The following is a 19,073-nucleotide window of genomic DNA, read 5'->3' on the forward strand; positions in this document are numbered from 1 at the left end:
CTTTTAAGCAATATGCAGTTATGTTGAAAAATTTGAAAAATAACCTAATTAAATTACTTTGAAAAAAACTAACTGCATTCGGAGTCGCCATGCCTGCCATGCCAAGCCTTGACAATTACCGTCGTTCAAACAAACAGCGGGCCTAAGTTTTGAGTGTCAGGTGTCTTTTTGATAATAATTAAATTAATATTCAATCAGTTCGTATTTGAAAAATTGTAAAATTTAGTAAAAACCTATGGTTTTAAAAACTCTAAGCTACTTTCCGAATAATGTCGTGACCTATATCAAAACTTATTTATCATTTAGCCTACTTACTGTTTTGTGTAATGGAAACTTTCTGTTGGCGAGATTGTAAATTCAGGGATTTTGAAAGGAATTTTTGGTGCTCTGCAGTCTACTTTATTATTCGATTTTTGCTGGTTTATCTTGGGCAATTTTTTATCGTTTGTACATTTTCTATTGTAAGTTTGACATTAATTACTAACTTTACAAAAACTTCAAAGCGTTAAGTATGATTGAGTAAAAATATTCTAATGCTAATTGTAACTTTTGTACACGTAAGCAAATCTTCATACGGCAATTGAGTCATTATTTATTGAGAGGGCATAAAACCTACTCTATTGTCTGAAACTGCCCATTGATAAAGCCGTAAGTCTTAAAAAGATTTTTGTTCGACTGGAGCTTGGAGGCGTGAGGTTTTTTCGCAAACAATCAGTAGATTGTCGTTTCAACTGCTGCTGAAATAATTAATTAACCATGAAAGGTAGGCAATTTATGACTACTACTATGAAAAACATTTGTTCTTACTGACGACGATAAACAGACCACTGCTGTAAAAAGGCATAGGTCAAGTATGCAGCTTTTTTCGGGGAAGCTATGCAAGCAACTGGTAATATTACAACATGCTCTTGTACGCTTTGTTTTGCGATGAAAGGTAAAATATTGTGTCATTGGTAAAGGCATGCTCTTTTTTCTTTTGGGCAATCTTGATGTTATCAAATGTCTATCTCCGATTTTCACCAGATTAAGGCAATGGATTGGACTGTATTGGTTTGATTGAGGCTGAAACTAATTTGTTGATTAATTAGTTTATGAAAATAGCTAGTGAAATTTTGCAGTTAATTTTGACAAACCATGCATTTATTATGCTATTAAAAATAATTACAACTTTAATGTAACGATAACAGAAAATAAAACGCTTTAGTATTTGTTAATTACCTTATTAAATCTTTATCTGCCATGACATGGGCATCACTTATCATTATTCATCAATCGATTGTTTGATGAATAGCTTTTAAGTGCGAATAGTAGTATTAATAGCTCGTACCAATAGCTGGTCAACTTGTCTTAAGAAAGGCGCTGTTGTATACACAGCAAATGTCGTTCCCCGTGTTTCTCACAACTGAGTGCATTAATCTTGTGTAGTGGAAATTGTGAAAGGAGCAAATTTATAACGAAACAGAACAGCACGTGTTTGCGTAGCTATAGCCAAAACATCTTGCGTAGTGCACATAAAGTTGTATGTAGAATAGGAGATAATATAGTCTTAAGTAGAAAATTGGTGAGTTGAATTTATGTCATCGTAATATATGTTACAGTAACAAGACTGTGTTTATAAACAAAATCCGCTTAAACTTTATCCCTTGAAAGTGGTTCATGTGCATTTATTTTTGTTTCAAACTGCAGGTCTATTAAACAAATAAAGTTCTACAATATACATAAGGATTCTATTTGCAAGCAAATAAGCTAAATTTTTGGAGATTTTTATATGTTGACGACAGCAAGGTTCACTACAAACATTTAATTCGTATAAAACCATGGTTATTTTTATATTTTTATATCTATTTATTTATTATTATTATATTTTTCTGTCTTTTGGAAATTATTTTTTCTGTTGGTCACCCCAAAGGTCACCCGAGTTTTAAAAAAGTGCAACGTTTGGAGGTCGATATATTTCAAACATACAAAATCCGAGTTGTATAGAGGTAGACTATAGTAGACATGGGAAAATATATCACTTAGATATCATTGAATACCAAATACAAAATTTACAAAAGTATTGAAACGTATTTTATTTTGTTTACAGTGTTATAGTTTTCGAAAGAGTTAATTTAGATAAAAAGACTTTATATAAAATAAATATACAAGAAAAGATATAGAGTGTCCACATAACTCCGCATAGCTGTATTTTGATTTGCCTTTAAAAGCATAGCAGTGAATTAGTTTGCTTTTGTAAAGTGATTTACTGGGTGACAACGTGTTGTTTCCGTTACTTGCTTTGTTTACTTTTCTCCCAGCAGTGAACAGCAATGGCAACCTTCAGCCCTACTACAAATATTTTCGCTGGCTTTTCATCAGGTCTGTGTACACGACATTTTATTTGTTCGAACTAATAATGATTGAAAGCTGTGTTCTTTTAATTTTTAACAGTTTGGAAAATCAAATTTATCCTTAACTGTTTCCTAACACACATGCAACTCGGCTACTTTTAGAAAGCTTGCCATGATTATTTACGCTGTTATAATTTATATTCTGTGGTTAAAATCTATTCTTGGCTGTGTATATAGATGATCTAAAGTTCGTCATCTACTCTTTTTTTAAATCTACCTTTGTTGATGTGATATTAACCAAGCAATCCATAAACATTTTCATATAGGATTCACAACTGCTATGCTACCAGCATGGTCTCAAGAAAATGTTCTCTGGTTGCTCATAGTGGGTTTTATTGTGGGATTTATATTAGCATTTGCGGTTGGTGCAAATGACGTTGCAAATAGCTTCGGTACAACAGTCGGTGCAAAAGTGCTTACACTCAAACAGGTATGGGAGGCAGCTTGTTTTGGTTGTACGCTACACAAAATACTTTGCAAGACGTCATTGCCTATACCTTATAATTTTGAACCATTTTCATATAGGCATGCGTGCTTGCCACCGTTTTTGAGGCGACCGGAGCGGCGCTGCTAGGTGCAAAGGTGGGTGAAACCATTCGAAAGGGAATCATTGATGTTCACGTTTACGATTTTGAAGACGGTGCAAAGGTCCTTATGATGGGAGAGGTTGCAGCAATGTTTGGTGAGTACCTTATCAAAATCAAATGTTTATTTATTTTTTAATAAAGTAAATGTGACCAGTTTGAGTTAATGTTTTCTATTAATGGCTTACATGTTTGTTAAACGTCTTTACGTTGGTACGTAGGCGCGGCAATGTGGCAAATCATTGCAACGATTCTTAAGCTCCCCGTTTCTGGCACGCACAGCATTGTAGGAGCTTGCATCGGTTTCTCATTGGTCGCCGTAGGATCAAGCGGAGTCCGTTGGGCTAGCCTGGGTTTCATAGGTTTGTTGAAACACCTAGAAAAACTTTTCATAAATCCGTTCCTTCTCTACTGAACATTGTTTATATGCACACGTTTTTTAAGCCATAAATCGTTAAAATTTCTCTCTTTTTAGTTGCCAGCTGGTTTGTGTCACCGGTATTAGCTGGATTCATGGCGGTGCTTCTTTATTATTTTATGCAAAGATATATCATTAACACTGTAAGTATATTTAAAACACCTTAAAGTGAACGGAAAGTCAAAAAGTAAGGTGGCCTTGAATCAAAGAATAGTTACCAGTAATTATACTGGAAAAAGAATTTTTGGTAAAGCTTTACCAGAAGTACCAGAAGTGGTAAAGCTTTCTTGTTTTTACGGTAGTTAACTGTACTGGTCTAGGCTAGCGCTAAAAGCCAAGTCTGATCTTGCGAGCTCTAGCTTAGCATTTACATTCACCAGTACAAATACGCCAACGGTAAGCTAGCTTAGGCTTATTTCAAGCAAAATATTCATGTAATACACCTAGCAACGCCTTAATATTTCTTTCTGTCCACACGAAACAATGGAAACATTCTATAGACAGACTTGATGTAAATACTTGAATTATGCTAATTGCTTTTATATTTTACTGGCCGCCGTCATTTACGCCATAAATAAACTATGGATGAATTACGGTTACGGTAAAAATTTGCGTTTTTGCCTCTTTTTTATGGCAATAACTGCGTATCCATTGTGTATTAGTACAAATTCTTTCAGCAATTTATTATTTACTGACAACTATATAGTCTTCGATTTAAGGTCAACTTGTTTTTGGACTTGGCCCTCACTTTAAAATATTCTATTTTTTATATTTTGTTAATAAATGTTGTTAAAGATTTTACATGGTCGTTTTCAAAAACTATATGTAACGGCAGTAGGCTGTGTATTAAAGGATTTCTAAGCTTAAATATTTTGTAAAATTCCTAATAATTTTGCTTCCAGGATAATCCACTAAAAACTGGTTTATTGGCATTGCCGTTCTTTTTCGCAATCACTGTTGGAAGTAACGTGTTTTCAATTTTGTATTCTGGGGCACCACGTGAGTATCGCTATCCTGGTTGTTATTTTGTGTCGAATATTACATAGCTTTTGTCTTGCTTTTGGATATAATGCAGTACTTAATACTGCTAAACTGTACTTCTTCGTTTATTATTTTACCAAAGACATGTCAAATCTCTCCGTTTACAAAAAGATGACACCTACTTTTATGACATAAAAATACAATAACTATATGACATAATTTTAAATGATCGCTATTTTATTTGGTTGGTAACTATGTCTGCGTACAACACGAATTATAATGCTGTACTTTTAACTAAACTTTCAATAGGTTTAAAAACGTTTAAAGTATCTCAAGCTGGACGACAGGGTTAAATATATTGGCTACTATATATTGCCCTTGGGTTATGGATACGCTAAAAGATTTTGACGGAATATGTTTCACCCATTACAACACTATTCAGATCGAGAAGCCATTTTTTGTTTATATTCTTTTTAGTAGTCAAATATTTATAATTTGGGGACAAAGAAAATACTCAGTCAATAATTTGAAAGTTTGAGTTTTTGGCGGAGGTAGGAGTTTCATTCACACGAAACAATTCAGTTCAATACCAAAAAAACGGTGAGGAAATAAGCAACAAGTAAAAATTCGCTTTACGTAAATCACAAGATAAACCTTGAGAATTTCATGGCAACGTATCATACTCGTTCATATTTTCACATTCATATTCAGCATTTAGCGATTGCGGATTTGTCGGTCTGTTACTGTGTGCTAGTGCTACTATAGTTAGCAAGGCATTTGGGTACAGGGAACTAAATACGAAATCTTTGAGCGTTTTGGTGATGTGCACTGGTCAGTTAGTTGATAGGCCTCGCTAATGCAGAAGTTTTATTAATTGTGGTCGAACATTGCTTCCAAGTAATTAATAACCACTAAACTTTACCACAAGTCTTTCGAAAGGATGTGAGATTGTTGAGATATTTTTTTATGATCTATTTAAACCTTCCATCCTAAATTCTCCAATGGACTTTTCAATATGTCATAATCTATTAATCATATTGTTTTAACACGGTTTCGACTGCTTTGAAGTATAAAATGAAAAACCTGTGTCCACTTGATCAACGGAATGATTAAACCAAATGTTGTGACAAACTCTCTATTTACATGAAACATTTACCCTGTCGTTTATTTACTTGTTATGCAATACAGATAACCTTTGTTAATGATTGGCTTAAAGACGTAATAGCAAAGCAGTCTGCAAACAGAATATGCTCAAAAGCTATCCTTGAGCCAAATGAGGAAAACTTAAATTTTATCCAAAAGATTTACACATAAAGTACAAGGATTGCTCTGTAGTGTGACATTTAAAAATAACCTTTGGAACTTTGTAATTGATATCTTATTTGATTTTTGCACCTTGATGTCACTTTCATTTAAAACAGACAATACAAAATCCATAAAGACGAAAAATTTTTATGAATATAATGTTGATTTATTGTCATCTCGGTTACAAACTGATGACACCATGCCTTAATTTACTTTTCTTACCATGAAAAATACGAAGCCAAAGAATACCAACGTTTCTCATTGGTTTCGTTTGTTTGAACTGGGAGGCTGGTTAATTATGAAATGTCACACTTTTAAACATTAACCTTTATCGTTTTATAATTGTAGTGTTTAAGTTATGCCATCAGTAGCAAACGGAACGAAACAATCAAAGCCATTGAGTTAACCACCAGTTATCTGCAATGCAGTGTAGTACAACAAAGTTAAATTAAATAAATTAAATTCTACCAATTTTAATAGTTTCTTCTAATTTTGTTGCAGTTCTCGGCTTTAATAACTTGCCCATATGGTCCATACTGCTCATGGCTCTGGGAGTTATGGTGTTGGTTGCCATAACAACTCGAGTTATAGCAGTGCCGAGGATTCGATCTCGAGCGGGTATGATACCATAATTGTGTTAAAATTTTCTCACAACTTTTCCTAAAACTATTTTCATTGTCTTTCACCTTACCGTTTGGTTAAATAGATAAACTCCACAATGAAATAGATGCCAAGACCTGCATAACGGAATTAACGTCACTCAGCCAAAGCGAAAAAGGCGATGGCGAGGTAAAGTCGACGATGCTTTGTTTGTGGCATAACATCTCCTGCTGTATGCACTGAATACCGATTACCGCTGTTTGATGGAAAATAAAAAGACATATAGTACTTGGTTTAGTTTTGTGTGGGTATATCAAATATGTTCTTTCAGTGCACTGACATAGGATCCTATACTTTTAGGGCCCGTAGATATAAGTTAATATTAGAGATTAATGTTTCGTTTTCATGTTTTGTAGTTTTTATCCCTTGGTGCCGAGACCAAAGCGAACTTAGGGAGTCGGAAAGCAAAAATCAACCATTTGGACAGCCACCTGCAAAGTTTTCGGGAAGAAACCTCAAAAATATCAAAAGAGGTATATTTTGAAACATGTTCACGGTAGCCAGACGTACATCAACGTGTTACAAAATACACACTAAACACGTACAAGCAAAAATAACTTTCAAAAACTTTTCCTTTAAGACCTGCACCGTTATAACAATGTTTACAACAAGGTTTGCTTTGTTATTGATTTCCAGACTTCTCTGAGCGACTACGATCACCATTTTGTCGATTCAAACAGTTTCAAGGTGCAGTTAACGTCACCAGCAGATTCGGAGTTTTCTTTCAACGGTTGTGATTTGTCCGATGACAGGGTGCGTATCAATCAAAACATACGTGTTAAAGACTAATTTCGTAAAATCACTTTTAAAATGCTAACTTTGCAGCACGTTTTGTTGTTGTATTTCAGCTTACTCATGCCATAAATCTAAAACCATTTAAACATAAAATATTTTTGTTTTAAAAACGATTTCAAAGAAAAAGGAAACCACTGATATATTAATTTTTATAGAAATCAAAGTCTTATATTCAGAAAAAAGAGAAAGATGCCAAAGTAGATGAAAATGACGAGGAAGATCCGGCCACAGTACGAGAGCTTTTTTCTTCACTACAAGTCCTCACAGCTTGTTTTGCAAGCTTCGCCCACGGCGGAAATGACGTCAGGCACGTATCATAAGTACAAAACATTTTCGATTTAAATGGCGGCTTAGAACTGTCTGCGCCATATGTGTGATCAATAAACGACAAACAATCAACACGTTGTCTGTGGAAGTTATGAATTATAATGCCGCACATCATTTTCTCATCTTTCCTTTTATTTAAATATAACAGCAATGCGATAGGGCCGCTTATCGCTCTCTGGATTATTTTCTGGTCTGGTGAGGTTGTCCAAAAAGCTTTCACCCCGTGGTACTTGTTACTTTACGGTAGTTTGGGTATTACCGTTGGACTCTGGTTGCTTGGACGACGAATTATGGAGACAATCGGAAAAGACATCACCAAAGTTACCCCGTCCCGGTCAGTGATAAAATCCTTCCAATTAGAATTTTACATTTTTAGCATTTGATTAATTGCTGATTAATGCTGATCTTGCTAATTCTTATTTTTCTGCATTGGCTAACACAGATTACATTTTTTGCAGTGGTTTTTGCATTGAGTTAATGACAGCGATGACAGTTCTTATAGCTTCCAACCTGGGCATTCCAGTCTCAACTACACATTGCAAGGTAACTTTTGTTAATGAGAAACTACACTTTGGCTTTCCTCTTCGACGTCTGTGGCTCATTAAATAACGAAGAAGAATATTAGCGTTAGGAGTTATGAAGCGCAAACAAAATTATAGGCCTATACTGTAAAAGGTTAATTTTCCAAATTTCACGAATTATAGCATTTTTCAAATGCTGCTTTGTTGCATTACTTCAGGTCGGGGCAGTTGTATCAATCGGCTGGTATCGTTCGCGCTCGGCAGTAGAGTGGAGCATCGTTAGAAATATTGCATTCGCATGGTTTGTTACTTTACCCGTTTCTGGGCTGATCAGCGCTGGAGCTATGCATCTGTTGATGAGATTCCTTTAGTAAGAACTGACAGTTTGCTAGCACTGATCCAGATAGTTTTAATTAAACACACCTATCCGCATGCGATTTACCTTATACACCGCAATTATCTGTATTCTTATAGCATATATGTCACCAAATTTCACGTTTGATAATTCTTTGTATATTAATCATGCTGACAGACGTGATAATGTAGCACTGCACATTGCTACGTTTTTAGTTGTATAGTTAGATGTATATTCCACGATGTGTTTTTAGATGTATATTAAGATGTATTTCACCCTTATTGTTATGGCCATAATGTGTGACTGCGTTTTTATATAGTATTAGTAATTCATCGATATGTCACTTGTGACTCCTTTTATTGTTAGTAAGTTTTCTACACACGTACACGGTTTAAGCCTTTACCCACAACTCCCCCCGAGGTATGTTACGCTGCCCGCAATTTCCAATCTCACACCCTAATGATAATTAATTGATTACGCTGTGGTTTGTTGGAGAAGATCTGATTCAGCCTACATTTGGTTTTAATACAAGAAAGACGTTTGTTTTTATTAAAGCAATGCTCATTAAAGATAGGAGAGCAGAAACCGGCTAATCGACTAGCCGTAAAAGCGGGAGGTTTCCTGGCCAAGGAAAATCTTGGTTACATATGTTACACTTGTTTTTGCCCTGTATCTGTTACGTTTCTCCCTTGCGGCCGATTGAGCGTTTCCGTGGTTAATTAAGCACATGTGTCTTTTTATCGACGTGTGTCAACAAGTAGTTGGACTGACAGTTTTGTATTGGAGCTCCTGAAATGAGCTGTGTGAACGGAAACTTGACTTAACTGCTTTTAAATAAAGATGTGCCTGTAATTCTAAGAGTGAGAACAACAAAACGTAACACATATATACCGGCATTTTTCTAGTGCTGGTTCGAAGAGACCAGCAGTTAACTATAGGATTGTATTTCAAAAACGGTAAAAACTAGGCACGTCTACACTCTACACAGCATTACTGGTCAAGGTAGAATGTCATCATCACTCTTGCAACAACAGACAAGGCGCAGCCAAATCGAGAAGCGCTTCCGCCCAGAGGCAGACAAGACTGCGGAATGACAAATCAAGCGTAAGACAACGTAACATTTGTTCCAGCTTCAAGCAGAAAACTCTTTTCATTATTACCTCCAACAAAGAGGATGTCTTTTCGTTAGCGCTTGTTTGTCTGTTATCAGATTTTAGCCAGAGTTTCAGGATAGCGGCATTTTAATACAAGCAAAAAAGTATTAAAGTTTGGGGTGGATATATCCACTTGAACTACTGTATATGTTAAAAGTGAAAAAGACGTCCAAACCATGGCCCTATCTATAGTTATCCTTCTCTATTAAAGAAAAGAAATAAGGGATCACCTTGAGTAAGAAAAGGCCACAGATAAGTAAACACAAACCATACAGTATTCTGTATATATTGCACAAGCGTTGTTGCCGGCTAGGTTCTGGCGCCACCATCCCAAACCTTAGTGCACAGTCTATATGTTTATATCTTTCATAATACACTGACTTTTGAAAGAAAAAACCCGTATAGAAAACAGTATATACTTAGAAACGAATGTTTGGGTAACTTAACAACTGTCCACTATATTGTGAGATGCATCTCATCATCAAGCGAAGTTTAACAAGCGAACAAATTAACTTGCATTTACCAAAATAAAGAATTAAGATAATGACTTGCTGAGGTGTACTAAACAATATACCAGCCCCCAGTTATTAAGACAATGAAATCAATTAGGTAAAAGTGCAAACACTTAACAAATGCGGTCAAAAAGTATGAGAAAGAAGGATCTGAGTGGCATGAAAAACTTGAAGACGAAGAGTGGGTTCCGCCACAGGGTTGATGGCTAGAACTTATCATGATTAAGTTCAATCATTATATGATTATGAACGAAACCGACTCGTCATAGAATAACCTGACTTTTCTTATATAGCAAACACCTAAATTCTATGACATCACACTGACGTTGTACTTGTTGAAACTGTAATAATTTAAAGTATTTTAAGAAATTCTTAAAAACGCTTTACTTTTAACCCAGACGTTCAAAAATACTCGCTACCTTTGTTGAAACCTGTAAAATGGGTAGCAAGGTTAATATGTTTAAAAACGTTAACACACGTGAAAGTGTTCCACTGTAGTCAAAAAAATTGCTGTTCACCGTGATTGAGCGCTTATACAACAGGCTCGAAAATGACAGAATACCGAGCCAAGTTTTTTTATTAACTTCTCATCCATTGGTTTGTAAACTGTTTGTTTTACAAAGGAGCTATCCAGGGCCGTTTTTGTAATTTATTTCTGCTGTTCATTTTGCAAAATTTTGCTATTTATCTCAATTATTTCACATATATAGAGAACTTTTTGTGTCAATTTACGCAAAAGTTCAAATTGCTTTAAATAAGTAACTAAGCCATTTCTAAGTCTGAGTGATTGCAACTTTTATTCACGCAAGCAAATTGGCATAAAGCAGCGGTGTCGTTAATTGTTTATCAAGAAGTTATATCTTACCTTATTATTAAATTCATAATTAAATGATAAAGTCAGCAGCGTTAAATAAGTTGGAAAGAAAAGGAAACGTTTTTTGTTACGGTATGATGTCGACCAATGTTTTGATAGTATTTTTCACGCTCAAAGTCATAAATATTTACTGTATAATAATTCTAATCGGCCTGAGGTTGCTTTGGCTGCAGTGGTTTCCTTTTAGGTATATAATTAAACATTAGTTGCATTTAATTCGATTTCGATTAGAAGTGATGAAATTTGTAATTCACCGACTTAAAAGCAATATGTAACCCAGCACAAATAAGTTAACAGAAAAAATTGTGGGCAAATGTTTTGGGTTACCAAATTACAGTATTTGGCTGGGTTTGCGATACATTGCAAGACACAAATTAGCTCATATAATTCACAGAAAAAGTATCTTGTAAATACAATATATATAGACCGTGGTTTATATTCCAGGAAATACGGTATATGTAGCGTCGTTATGGAGAAGTTATAAGTATAGTTAGTAAGTAATATAATGTAGTTAGCAAGTAATGTAATAACAATGTCTTACGCTCTGTTTCGCGATATGTGGTAAAAATTGTGTCGTTTCTAAAAGCATGCTGTGTTACTTTGCTAGGCGACCTCAAATAATATACTTGCTAACTACTGGTTTTAAACAGATAAAGGCGATGCTTTGATTAATTATAATTAATTACTGATAATTATCAGTTTATTTGATGTTAAAAAACACTGTTGATTACATTACGAAAATCATTTATCAAAAATCTAATCTCCAAAATGCAATTCATTTTTTTATTGGCCTTTAAAGGAAACTATTAAAACGATGCGAAAAACGGCGCTTCGTTCTTTCGTCAATGAATTAATTATAGTGCAGTTTTTGTTATTGTATTTATAATGTTTGATAAATAGTTTACAAACGAGCGTATACAAATAGGCCAACGTGTTGTTGAAAAAGTGCTATATACTCACTGCGAAGGTTCTTCCTCGCGTTTCTCACAACAAAGCGCATTAAACGCGCACTATCTTAATAGTTGTAAAAAAAGCAAATCTGCACCAAGGCAAGATTATGGTATAAAAGGGCGTGTTTGCGCGCCTTCAAATAAATAATAAGTTACGTGCTGGGAGTTGTGACGAGCAAACCACGTCACAGAAGTTAATGTCTATTTTGAGTAAGCTGTGTAATCTTTATTAATGTTTTCATGATGTTTTGAACTTATGTTGCCGAAACCTGTCTGTCCTTATAGGTCAATGTTTGTATATAAACTTCAAAATGACTATTTCACCTCGAGTAGGTCACGCAGCCGGCTGTCAAAGATAGGCGGTTAGGTTAGTTAGAAGAATGGGTTTGCAAAAAGTTGACTTTAAAACTGTTTACGGCCTGGTTGAAGTTAGACTTAGACCAGAAGATAGATTTAGGTTGCACTGTTATAACATTTGTGTTGCTGGTTAACAAGAAACTGCGGGAAATACAGTAACTTCAAACAAGCAATTTGTTCCATGAAACAGCGATAGCTCATTTAGATCTGAAAAAAAATGCTCTACGTTTTTTGCAAAGCACATAATAAAAAACTGGAATTGTTCAAAATTATTGTTAAATTAGAAACACCGGTTATTATTATTATATTTAATGTAAATAATTATTTCACAGCTATAAATAAATAACAAATACTATTTAAATGTAATTATTATTATGAATGAAACGAATCAATAAAAAAGTTTTTATCTTCATGAAAAAAACAAAGTTCTTTATGATTTGAGAACTTTGTTAAATTTTCTAAACACTTGTATACAGTATATAGAACATCAGACTCACTCTTGACCATATAGGAAGGTCTATACAGGAAGGACGTGTTATTACATTAAGCTACCATAATAAGTTTTTCTTATTTTTTGTGTTATATAGTTATTACCTATCTTGTTTAATGCCACACTTAAACAATCTGAAATATATTTAATTATGTATGTGTGTGTGTGTGTTTTATGCGTTATTATGCCATTATGTAGGGTACAACCTTAAATGCTTTTATTTGCTGACTTTTTTTTATTCGTTTAGGGTGTAGTGGCAAATTAATTGACTTTTGTAGTTCACTATACGTTTGTGCTACGTGTTGTCCATCCTTTTCTCACGTTGTTGACTTTTCTGCCAATGAGCAACAATGACAACCTTGTCAACAGGTATCGACCGCTTCGTTAGCTTTCCATCAGGTCAGAACAACAATTTCAACTACTCTTTCCTTACACGCGTGACTTAGCTACTTCTAGAAACATAACTTATGAGATTTACTATTATTTTATGATTTATGATTTATTTTATGAGATTTATGAGATACTATGTATATACGTTGCTATAGTTGATATGGCTTAGGTCTATTTGGCAACATGCAAGATGGTTGGACGTAGTCTATATGCTGACAACTTGTTGCTAAATTCTTTTTCCCAAAGATAGAATCATATCAATAAACATTTTGATAGGATTCACAACTGCTATCCTACCAGCATGGTCTCAAGAAAATGTTCTCTGGTTGCTCATAGTGGGTTTTATTGTGGGATTTATATTAGCATTTGCGGTTGGTGCAAATGACGTTGCAAATAGCTTCGGTACAACAGTCGGTGCAAAAGTGCTTACACTCAAACAGGTATGGGAGGCAGCTTGTTTTGGTTGTACGCTACACAAAATACTTTGCAAGACGTCATTGCCTATAGCCCTATACCTTGATAAATTAAAATTTGGAATCGGCAGAATTTTGAACCATTTTGATATAGGCATGCGTGCTTGCCACCGTTTTTGAGGCGACCGGGGCGGCGCTGCTAGGTGCAAAGGTGGGTGAAACCATTCGAAAGGGAATCATTGATGTTCACGTTTACGATTTTGAAGACGGTGCAAAGGTCCTTATGATGGGAGAGGTTGCAGCAATGTTTGGTGAGTACCTTATCACAATCAAGTGTTTATTTATTTTTCATCAAGTAACAAGTAAATATGACCAGTTTGAGTTAATGTTTTCTATTAATTGCTTACATGTTTGTTAAACGTCTTACGTTGCTACGTAGGCGCGGCAATGTGGCAAATCATTGCAACGATTCTTAAGATCCCCGTTTCTGGCACGCACAGCATTGTAGGAGCTTGCATCGGTTTCTCATTGGTCGCCGTAGGATCAAGCGGAGTCCATTGGGCTAGCCTGGGTTTCATAGGTTTGTTGGAACACCTAGAAAAACGTTTCATAAATCCCTTCCTTCTGTACTGAACATTGTTTATATGCACACGTTTTTTAAGCCATAAATCGTTAAAATTTCTCTCTTTTTAGTTGCCAGCTGGTTTGTGTCACCGGTATTAGCTGGATTCATGGCGGTGCTTCTTTATTATTTTATGCAAAGATTTATCATCAGCAAAGTTAGTAAATAACAATGCTATATAAGCTAACACCTTTAAGTTTAAAAGGTACATGTTTGTTACATTTTATTAATAAAAGTTAAAAGAATTTCTTGAAGGAGATTACATTAAGATTAGATTAAGAGATTCTTCTAAGAATTATGTATGGAGTCATATTATTTACGATAGAACATTAACAAACTTATTTGCTGACTGTTCAAATGGTATTGCTTTTAGGATGATCCACTCAAGACTGGATTGTTGGCATTGCCGTTCTTTTACGCATTTACTGTTGGGGTCAACGTGTTTTCAATTTTGTATTCTGGAGCACCACGTGAGTATGGTTATTAGTCATTACAAATCTAGTAAATTAGTTGGTAACTGAATTCAGCCGTTTCCAATATAATCTTGTACAATGTAAATGAATGCACAATTATTTATAGTAAATCTTGCATATGAAATTAAACTTGCAGCGACATTGTTGAACAGATGAATTTAAATACGACAAGATAAATTTTACTTAAGAAAGTTTTACTATAACATGTTGATCGATTTTGGTATTTATAATGCATTTTAATTACCTGAAAAGAAATTATACGTTTGAAAACCCAAAAAGATAAGAATGTTGGATATACGTTATAGAGTGTGCCACAGATGAATAAGTTACAAGATATTATTCAAAGATCTTGTGAAGAATCGTGATGCTTATTAAAACTCTGGAAATTTACCTATATTTGTCTGATGTCCTTTTTAAACCTTTAACTTTAATCTAAGTCTGGAATAGGAATTTGAAACTCTTCATTGAAATTCTCGCCAAATCACCTAAACGCATCGAACTGATTGTGTAGAATAAATTGATTAAAATGCTTTGAACTCTGTCGTGACTCATTTATGGTGTTCTCTAATTACATTGTATACTGAACTCTTGTCAATAATCGGATTAAAGGTACAGTACCAAAACAGCTATTTGCGTATGGAACATCTAACGCAACAGGTAAATACAGGATTTCGGATCTTTCCAAAAAGTGTTGCCAAAAATGTTAAACGCTATAGTGCGATAATTAATTAATACTTCAAGAAATACTAATGGAATTTTTGACATTTGTTGTTAATTTATTTGCATTAATAACCCTCGTATTTTAAACAAATGTTTGTAAAACAGTAGCTATTAACGCGGAAAATTTGATGCAAAATGATATAGCTTATTTTCATGTCGGTATGCAAACAAATGCTGGTATCAGCATCTCTAACGATGCATAATTACGTCATTGCAATAACGTATAGTTTTTTCCTCCATCGTCCTTTGTTTTCCTTCGTCGTCATAGAGCTACTCTTTGAAGAAGAAATCGTATATTTCACTCAAATTTTTATTTTAGTTTGTTTTGTTAATTGAAGAGTAGAGGAGCAGGGTAACGTAAAACACCACACCTTTCAACATTAACCTTTATAGGTATAGTGTTTATGTGCCCCCTTTAGAAAACAGGATAACCGTACATGGATAACTTTGTATACAACAAAGTGTTATACTCTAGTATTTGTTATAATATCTTTTTTTGCAGTTCTCGGCCTTAATAACTTACCGATATGGTCCATACTGCTCATGGCCCTGGGGGTAATGCTGTTGGTTGCCATAACAACTCGACTTATAGCAGTGCCGAAAATTCGTTCTCGAGCAGGTATGTTGTCACATTATAGTCATCATGTTCTCTCTCGAAATTTATGAAAAACATTGTTTTTATTAAAATGTTGTTTCCTGTTTGGCAATTATAGAGAAATTCCAGAATGAAAGAGACGGCAAGAGCTGTACCACGGAATTGACGTCACTCCACTATAGCGTCAAAGACGAGATTGAAGTAATTGTTGTAGAGTCAATTGTTCTACCTCTATCCACTTAATATGATTACAATTGCTTGGTATACAGGGAATGATGTACCACATGGGTTTCTTTATGTGGGTGTGTTTAAATATGACCTGATTTTTGAAGGTAAACCCATTTCCAGAGCCTGGTAAGGGTAAGTTGAAACCAATCTGTTTTACTTGATTTTTAGACCATATCCCCGGATTCGAAGAAAAAAGTAACCTTTGGAAGTAGGAGCGTAAAAGTCACTCATTCGGAAAGAAGCCTGCAAAATTCTCGGAAAGAAAGCTCAGAGGTTTTGAAGGAGGTAGATTCCAGCATTTTTCTTTGTGCCAGACGTATGTGTTACAATTAAATTCACTTATAAGTTTATAACCACCTATGATCGAAAAATATTTTCCCGTTCTTGCGTTAATGACACACACCGCATAACATAGCATCGTAAGTGACCGTCGTTGAAAACAAATTTTGTTTTTCAACTGATTTCCAGACCGTTATGAGCGACCATCGCGATGAAAACTTCGACGAAGCAAGTCCTTTCACAGTACAGTTGACGTCATCATCGGATTCGGAATTTTCACTGAATGAATGTGGTACAAGCGACATGGAGGTAAAAACAATACAAACATGCACATAAACAGAAATGTCGTAGAATTATTTTTTTACCTCTGATCAACACTGCAGCAATGCTATGAATCTGTGATTTTGTCATATTTCAACCAACACCACAACAGAAAGATCTAACATACTGCATTTGCACATTTATTTAGTTTCTCTTCGTTGTTTGGACGATAGCTTTACATATATTGTTTTCTTAGCTTTTTGAAAACAAAACATATATAAAAACAAAGATAAGACAAAATACCATCTAGCCATCTATATAGCTGTTTTTATAAAGTAACAATACAGTTTGATTAATTATGGCTTGTGGTACTTAACTTTGTTGCAGCGTTCGGATTATCTCGGCGTTACTATATGTCTCGGTTTGTATTTTCAAGCAAAACAAGGTTTATTAATCGACAATCATTAATTTTGATAGAAATCACAGACATCCAAGTCATCTATACAAAAAAAGGAGGTGAAAGTTACCGAGTTAGATGAAAATGACGAGGAAGATCCGGCCACAGTACGAGAGCTTTTCTCTTCACTACAAGTCCTCACAGCTTGTTTTGCAAGCTTCGCCCACGGCGGAAATGACGTCAGGCACGTATAATAAGTAAAAAAATCTTTTTCGATCCGTCAATCCGTCTAAATGAGCGCTTATAACTGTCTGCGCCATAAGTGTGATCAATAAACGACAAACAATCAACACGTTGTCTGTGGAAGTTATGAATTATAATGCCGCACATCATTTTCTCATCTTTCCTTTTATTTAAATACAACAGCAATGCGATAGGACCGCTTATCGCTCTCTGGATTATTTTCTGGTCTGGTGAGGTTGTCCAAAAAGCTTTCACGCCGTGGTACTTGTTACTTTACGGTGGTTTGGGTATTACCGTTGGACTCTGGTTGCTTGGACGACGAGTTATGGAGACAATCGGAAAAGATCTCACCAAAGTTACCCCGTCCCGGTCAGTGACAAATTTTTGTAATTAGAGTCGTTGCACATTTTTAAATCTGTATGTTTTGTAATATTGATGTAAACCTCCAAATTTCGTATTTTATTACACTGGTCACCTTTCACTTTTCACCACTAACCAAAGTCACCTTTCTACAGTGGTTTTTGCATTGAGTTAATGACGGCGTTCACAGTTCTTGTAGCATCCAACCTGGGCATTCCAGTTTCAACTACACATTGCAAGGTGAACTTTGTTGTTGTCTAAGCATTATGGTTTCCACACAACTACGTTAGTTAATTAAGTAACTGAAAATAGTATTGACGTCAAAGGAACCGTAAACTTAGTTCAAGTATAGGCTATAGTGGTCATGCAATCGCCTTGAAACCTGTTAAAATGCGGAAACTACGCGGTTCATAGCACACGCTGCTTTGTTACATGCTTCAGGTCGGGGCTGTTGTTTCCATTGGCTGGTATCGTTCGCGATCGGCAGTCGAGTGGAGCATCGTTAGAAATATTGCCTGCGCATGGTTTGTTACTTTACCCGTTGCTGGGCTGTTTAGTGCCGGAGCCATGCATCTGTTGATGAGATTCCTTTGATAAGGGCTTCTGAGAATGCGCCTGGATTCCGCCCAGATGATTTTGATTTAACATACCCATCTAAAAGCGATTAACTTTATCTATTGTAATTATCTGTTTTTCTATAATAGACATCTGGGTCCTATAACAGTGCTATATTGTTTTGTAGATATAGAACCACTTCAGTTAAGTCTTTGCATGTTTTAAGCCCTCGAGGCTTTGCCAATTTTTTCCAGGTCATTGATTGTTTTTGAGCGTATTTCTTGCCTTATCATTCTACAACAAAGTTTTATACATTTAAAGTCAAATTTTTCGCTCCTCACAATCCGTGGCGAAAAATAAAAGACACGGTATGTCACGATTTGCCTATTATTGGAACAGTTTTCCATTGCTCAAAAGGACTATTGCAAAGAAGTTACACAAAATACGCCATATAGAACTATATTAATTACTTCCGTCTGTCATTTTTGCTGAGTAGATAGCTTTAATGCTATAAAACTTGCCAAAGATATCACTATATCACTTTGTAGGTCATTAGCCATAGGTTAAGAACCACTAGTCTAATTAGTCCGTAGCCACTGTATTAATATTACTCAATTTTAATGTATGGTACAGTATGTACAGTATGGTTTAATTAATTCTTAATTGAGCTAGTTTATTACGAGAAAAATTGGGAATCTATATGTTATGACAAAATTTCTGCATTGGCCTATAATTGAAACCGGTTAACCGGCTTGAGGGAAATGGGCTCATATCGATTAATTGCGGTTACCAAATAGTAAAGCCTTAACTCAGCAAGTTTGTTATGAGATTGTTTATAATCTATGTGTTATGAAAATTTCAGCA

At 35.0% G+C, this 19,073-nt stretch overlaps 2 protein-coding genes across 7 annotated transcripts; both read left to right on the forward strand.

Moving 5' to 3' along the window:
* The first annotated feature begins 915 nt into the window (after positions 1-915).
* Positions 916-8,812, forward strand: LOC143460205 (sodium-dependent phosphate transporter 2-like). Of its 5 annotated transcripts, none has more exons than XM_076957633.1 (15): positions 916-1,820; positions 2,298-2,358; positions 2,657-2,820; positions 2,916-3,072; positions 3,196-3,336; positions 3,450-3,535; positions 4,295-4,391; positions 6,180-6,296; positions 6,385-6,467; positions 6,695-6,811; positions 6,975-7,091; positions 7,289-7,440; positions 7,609-7,794; positions 7,919-8,003; positions 8,200-8,812. In XM_076957633.1, exons 2-15 carry the CDS (start codon positions 2,310-2,312, stop codon positions 8,350-8,352), a joined length of 1,704 nt encoding a protein of 567 aa, XP_076813748.1. In that variant the 5' UTR covers positions 916-1,820; positions 2,298-2,309; the 3' UTR covers positions 8,353-8,812. The 5 variants fall into 5 exon arrangements, with proteins under 5 accessions (XP_076813748.1, XP_076813747.1, XP_076813749.1 ...); XM_076957632.1 differs by having other exon boundaries at positions 2,301-2,358; XM_076957634.1 differs by lacking the exon at positions 916-1,820 and adding an exon at positions 1,910-1,985.
* A 4,108-nt stretch (positions 8,813-12,920) lies between these two features.
* LOC143460204 (sodium-dependent phosphate transporter 2-like) lies at positions 12,921-18,585 on the forward strand. Of its 2 annotated transcripts, none has more exons than XM_076957630.1 (14): positions 12,921-13,042; positions 13,340-13,503; positions 13,631-13,787; positions 13,916-14,056; positions 14,170-14,255; positions 14,472-14,568; positions 15,794-15,910; positions 16,005-16,087; positions 16,283-16,399; positions 16,583-16,702; positions 17,132-17,295; positions 17,478-17,663; positions 17,810-17,894; positions 18,096-18,585. In XM_076957630.1, the coding sequence occupies exons 1-14, from the start codon at positions 13,024-13,026 to the stop codon at positions 18,246-18,248; spliced, it is 1,689 nt and encodes a 562-aa protein (XP_076813745.1). In that variant the 5' UTR covers positions 12,921-13,023; the 3' UTR covers positions 18,249-18,585. The 2 variants fall into 2 exon arrangements, with proteins under 2 accessions (XP_076813745.1, XP_076813744.1); XM_076957629.1 differs by having other exon boundaries at positions 12,925-13,072.
* The last annotated feature ends 488 nt before the right edge of the window (positions 18,586-19,073 follow it).

This window comes from Clavelina lepadiformis, chromosome 5 (assembly GCF_947623445.1).
Source record: "Clavelina lepadiformis chromosome 5, kaClaLepa1.1, whole genome shotgun sequence".
Classification (NCBI taxonomy): domain Eukaryota; kingdom Metazoa; phylum Chordata; class Ascidiacea; order Aplousobranchia; family Clavelinidae; genus Clavelina; species Clavelina lepadiformis.

Coding starts and splice junctions, on each gene's coding strand:
- LOC143460204 (XM_076957629.1), top strand. CDS start 13,024: ATGACAACCTTGTCAACAGGTATCGACCGCTTCGTTAGCTTTCCATCA. Junction 14,256..14,471: donor AAAGATTTATCATCAGCAAA/GTTAGTAAATAA, acceptor TATTGCTTTTAG/GATGATCCACTCAAGACTGG. Junction 17,895..18,095: donor TTTCAACTACACATTGCAAG/GTGAACTTTGTT, acceptor TACATGCTTCAG/GTCGGGGCTGTTGTTTCCAT.
- LOC143460205 (XM_076957633.1), top strand. CDS start 2,310: ATGGCAACCTTCAGCCCTACTACAAATATTTTCGCTGGCTTTTCATCA. Junction 3,536..4,294: donor AAAGATATATCATTAACACT/GTAAGTATATTT, acceptor TTTTGCTTCCAG/GATAATCCACTAAAAACTGG. Junction 6,468..6,694: donor GCGAAAAAGGCGATGGCGAG/GTAAAGTCGACG, acceptor CATGTTTTGTAG/TTTTTATCCCTTGGTGCCGA.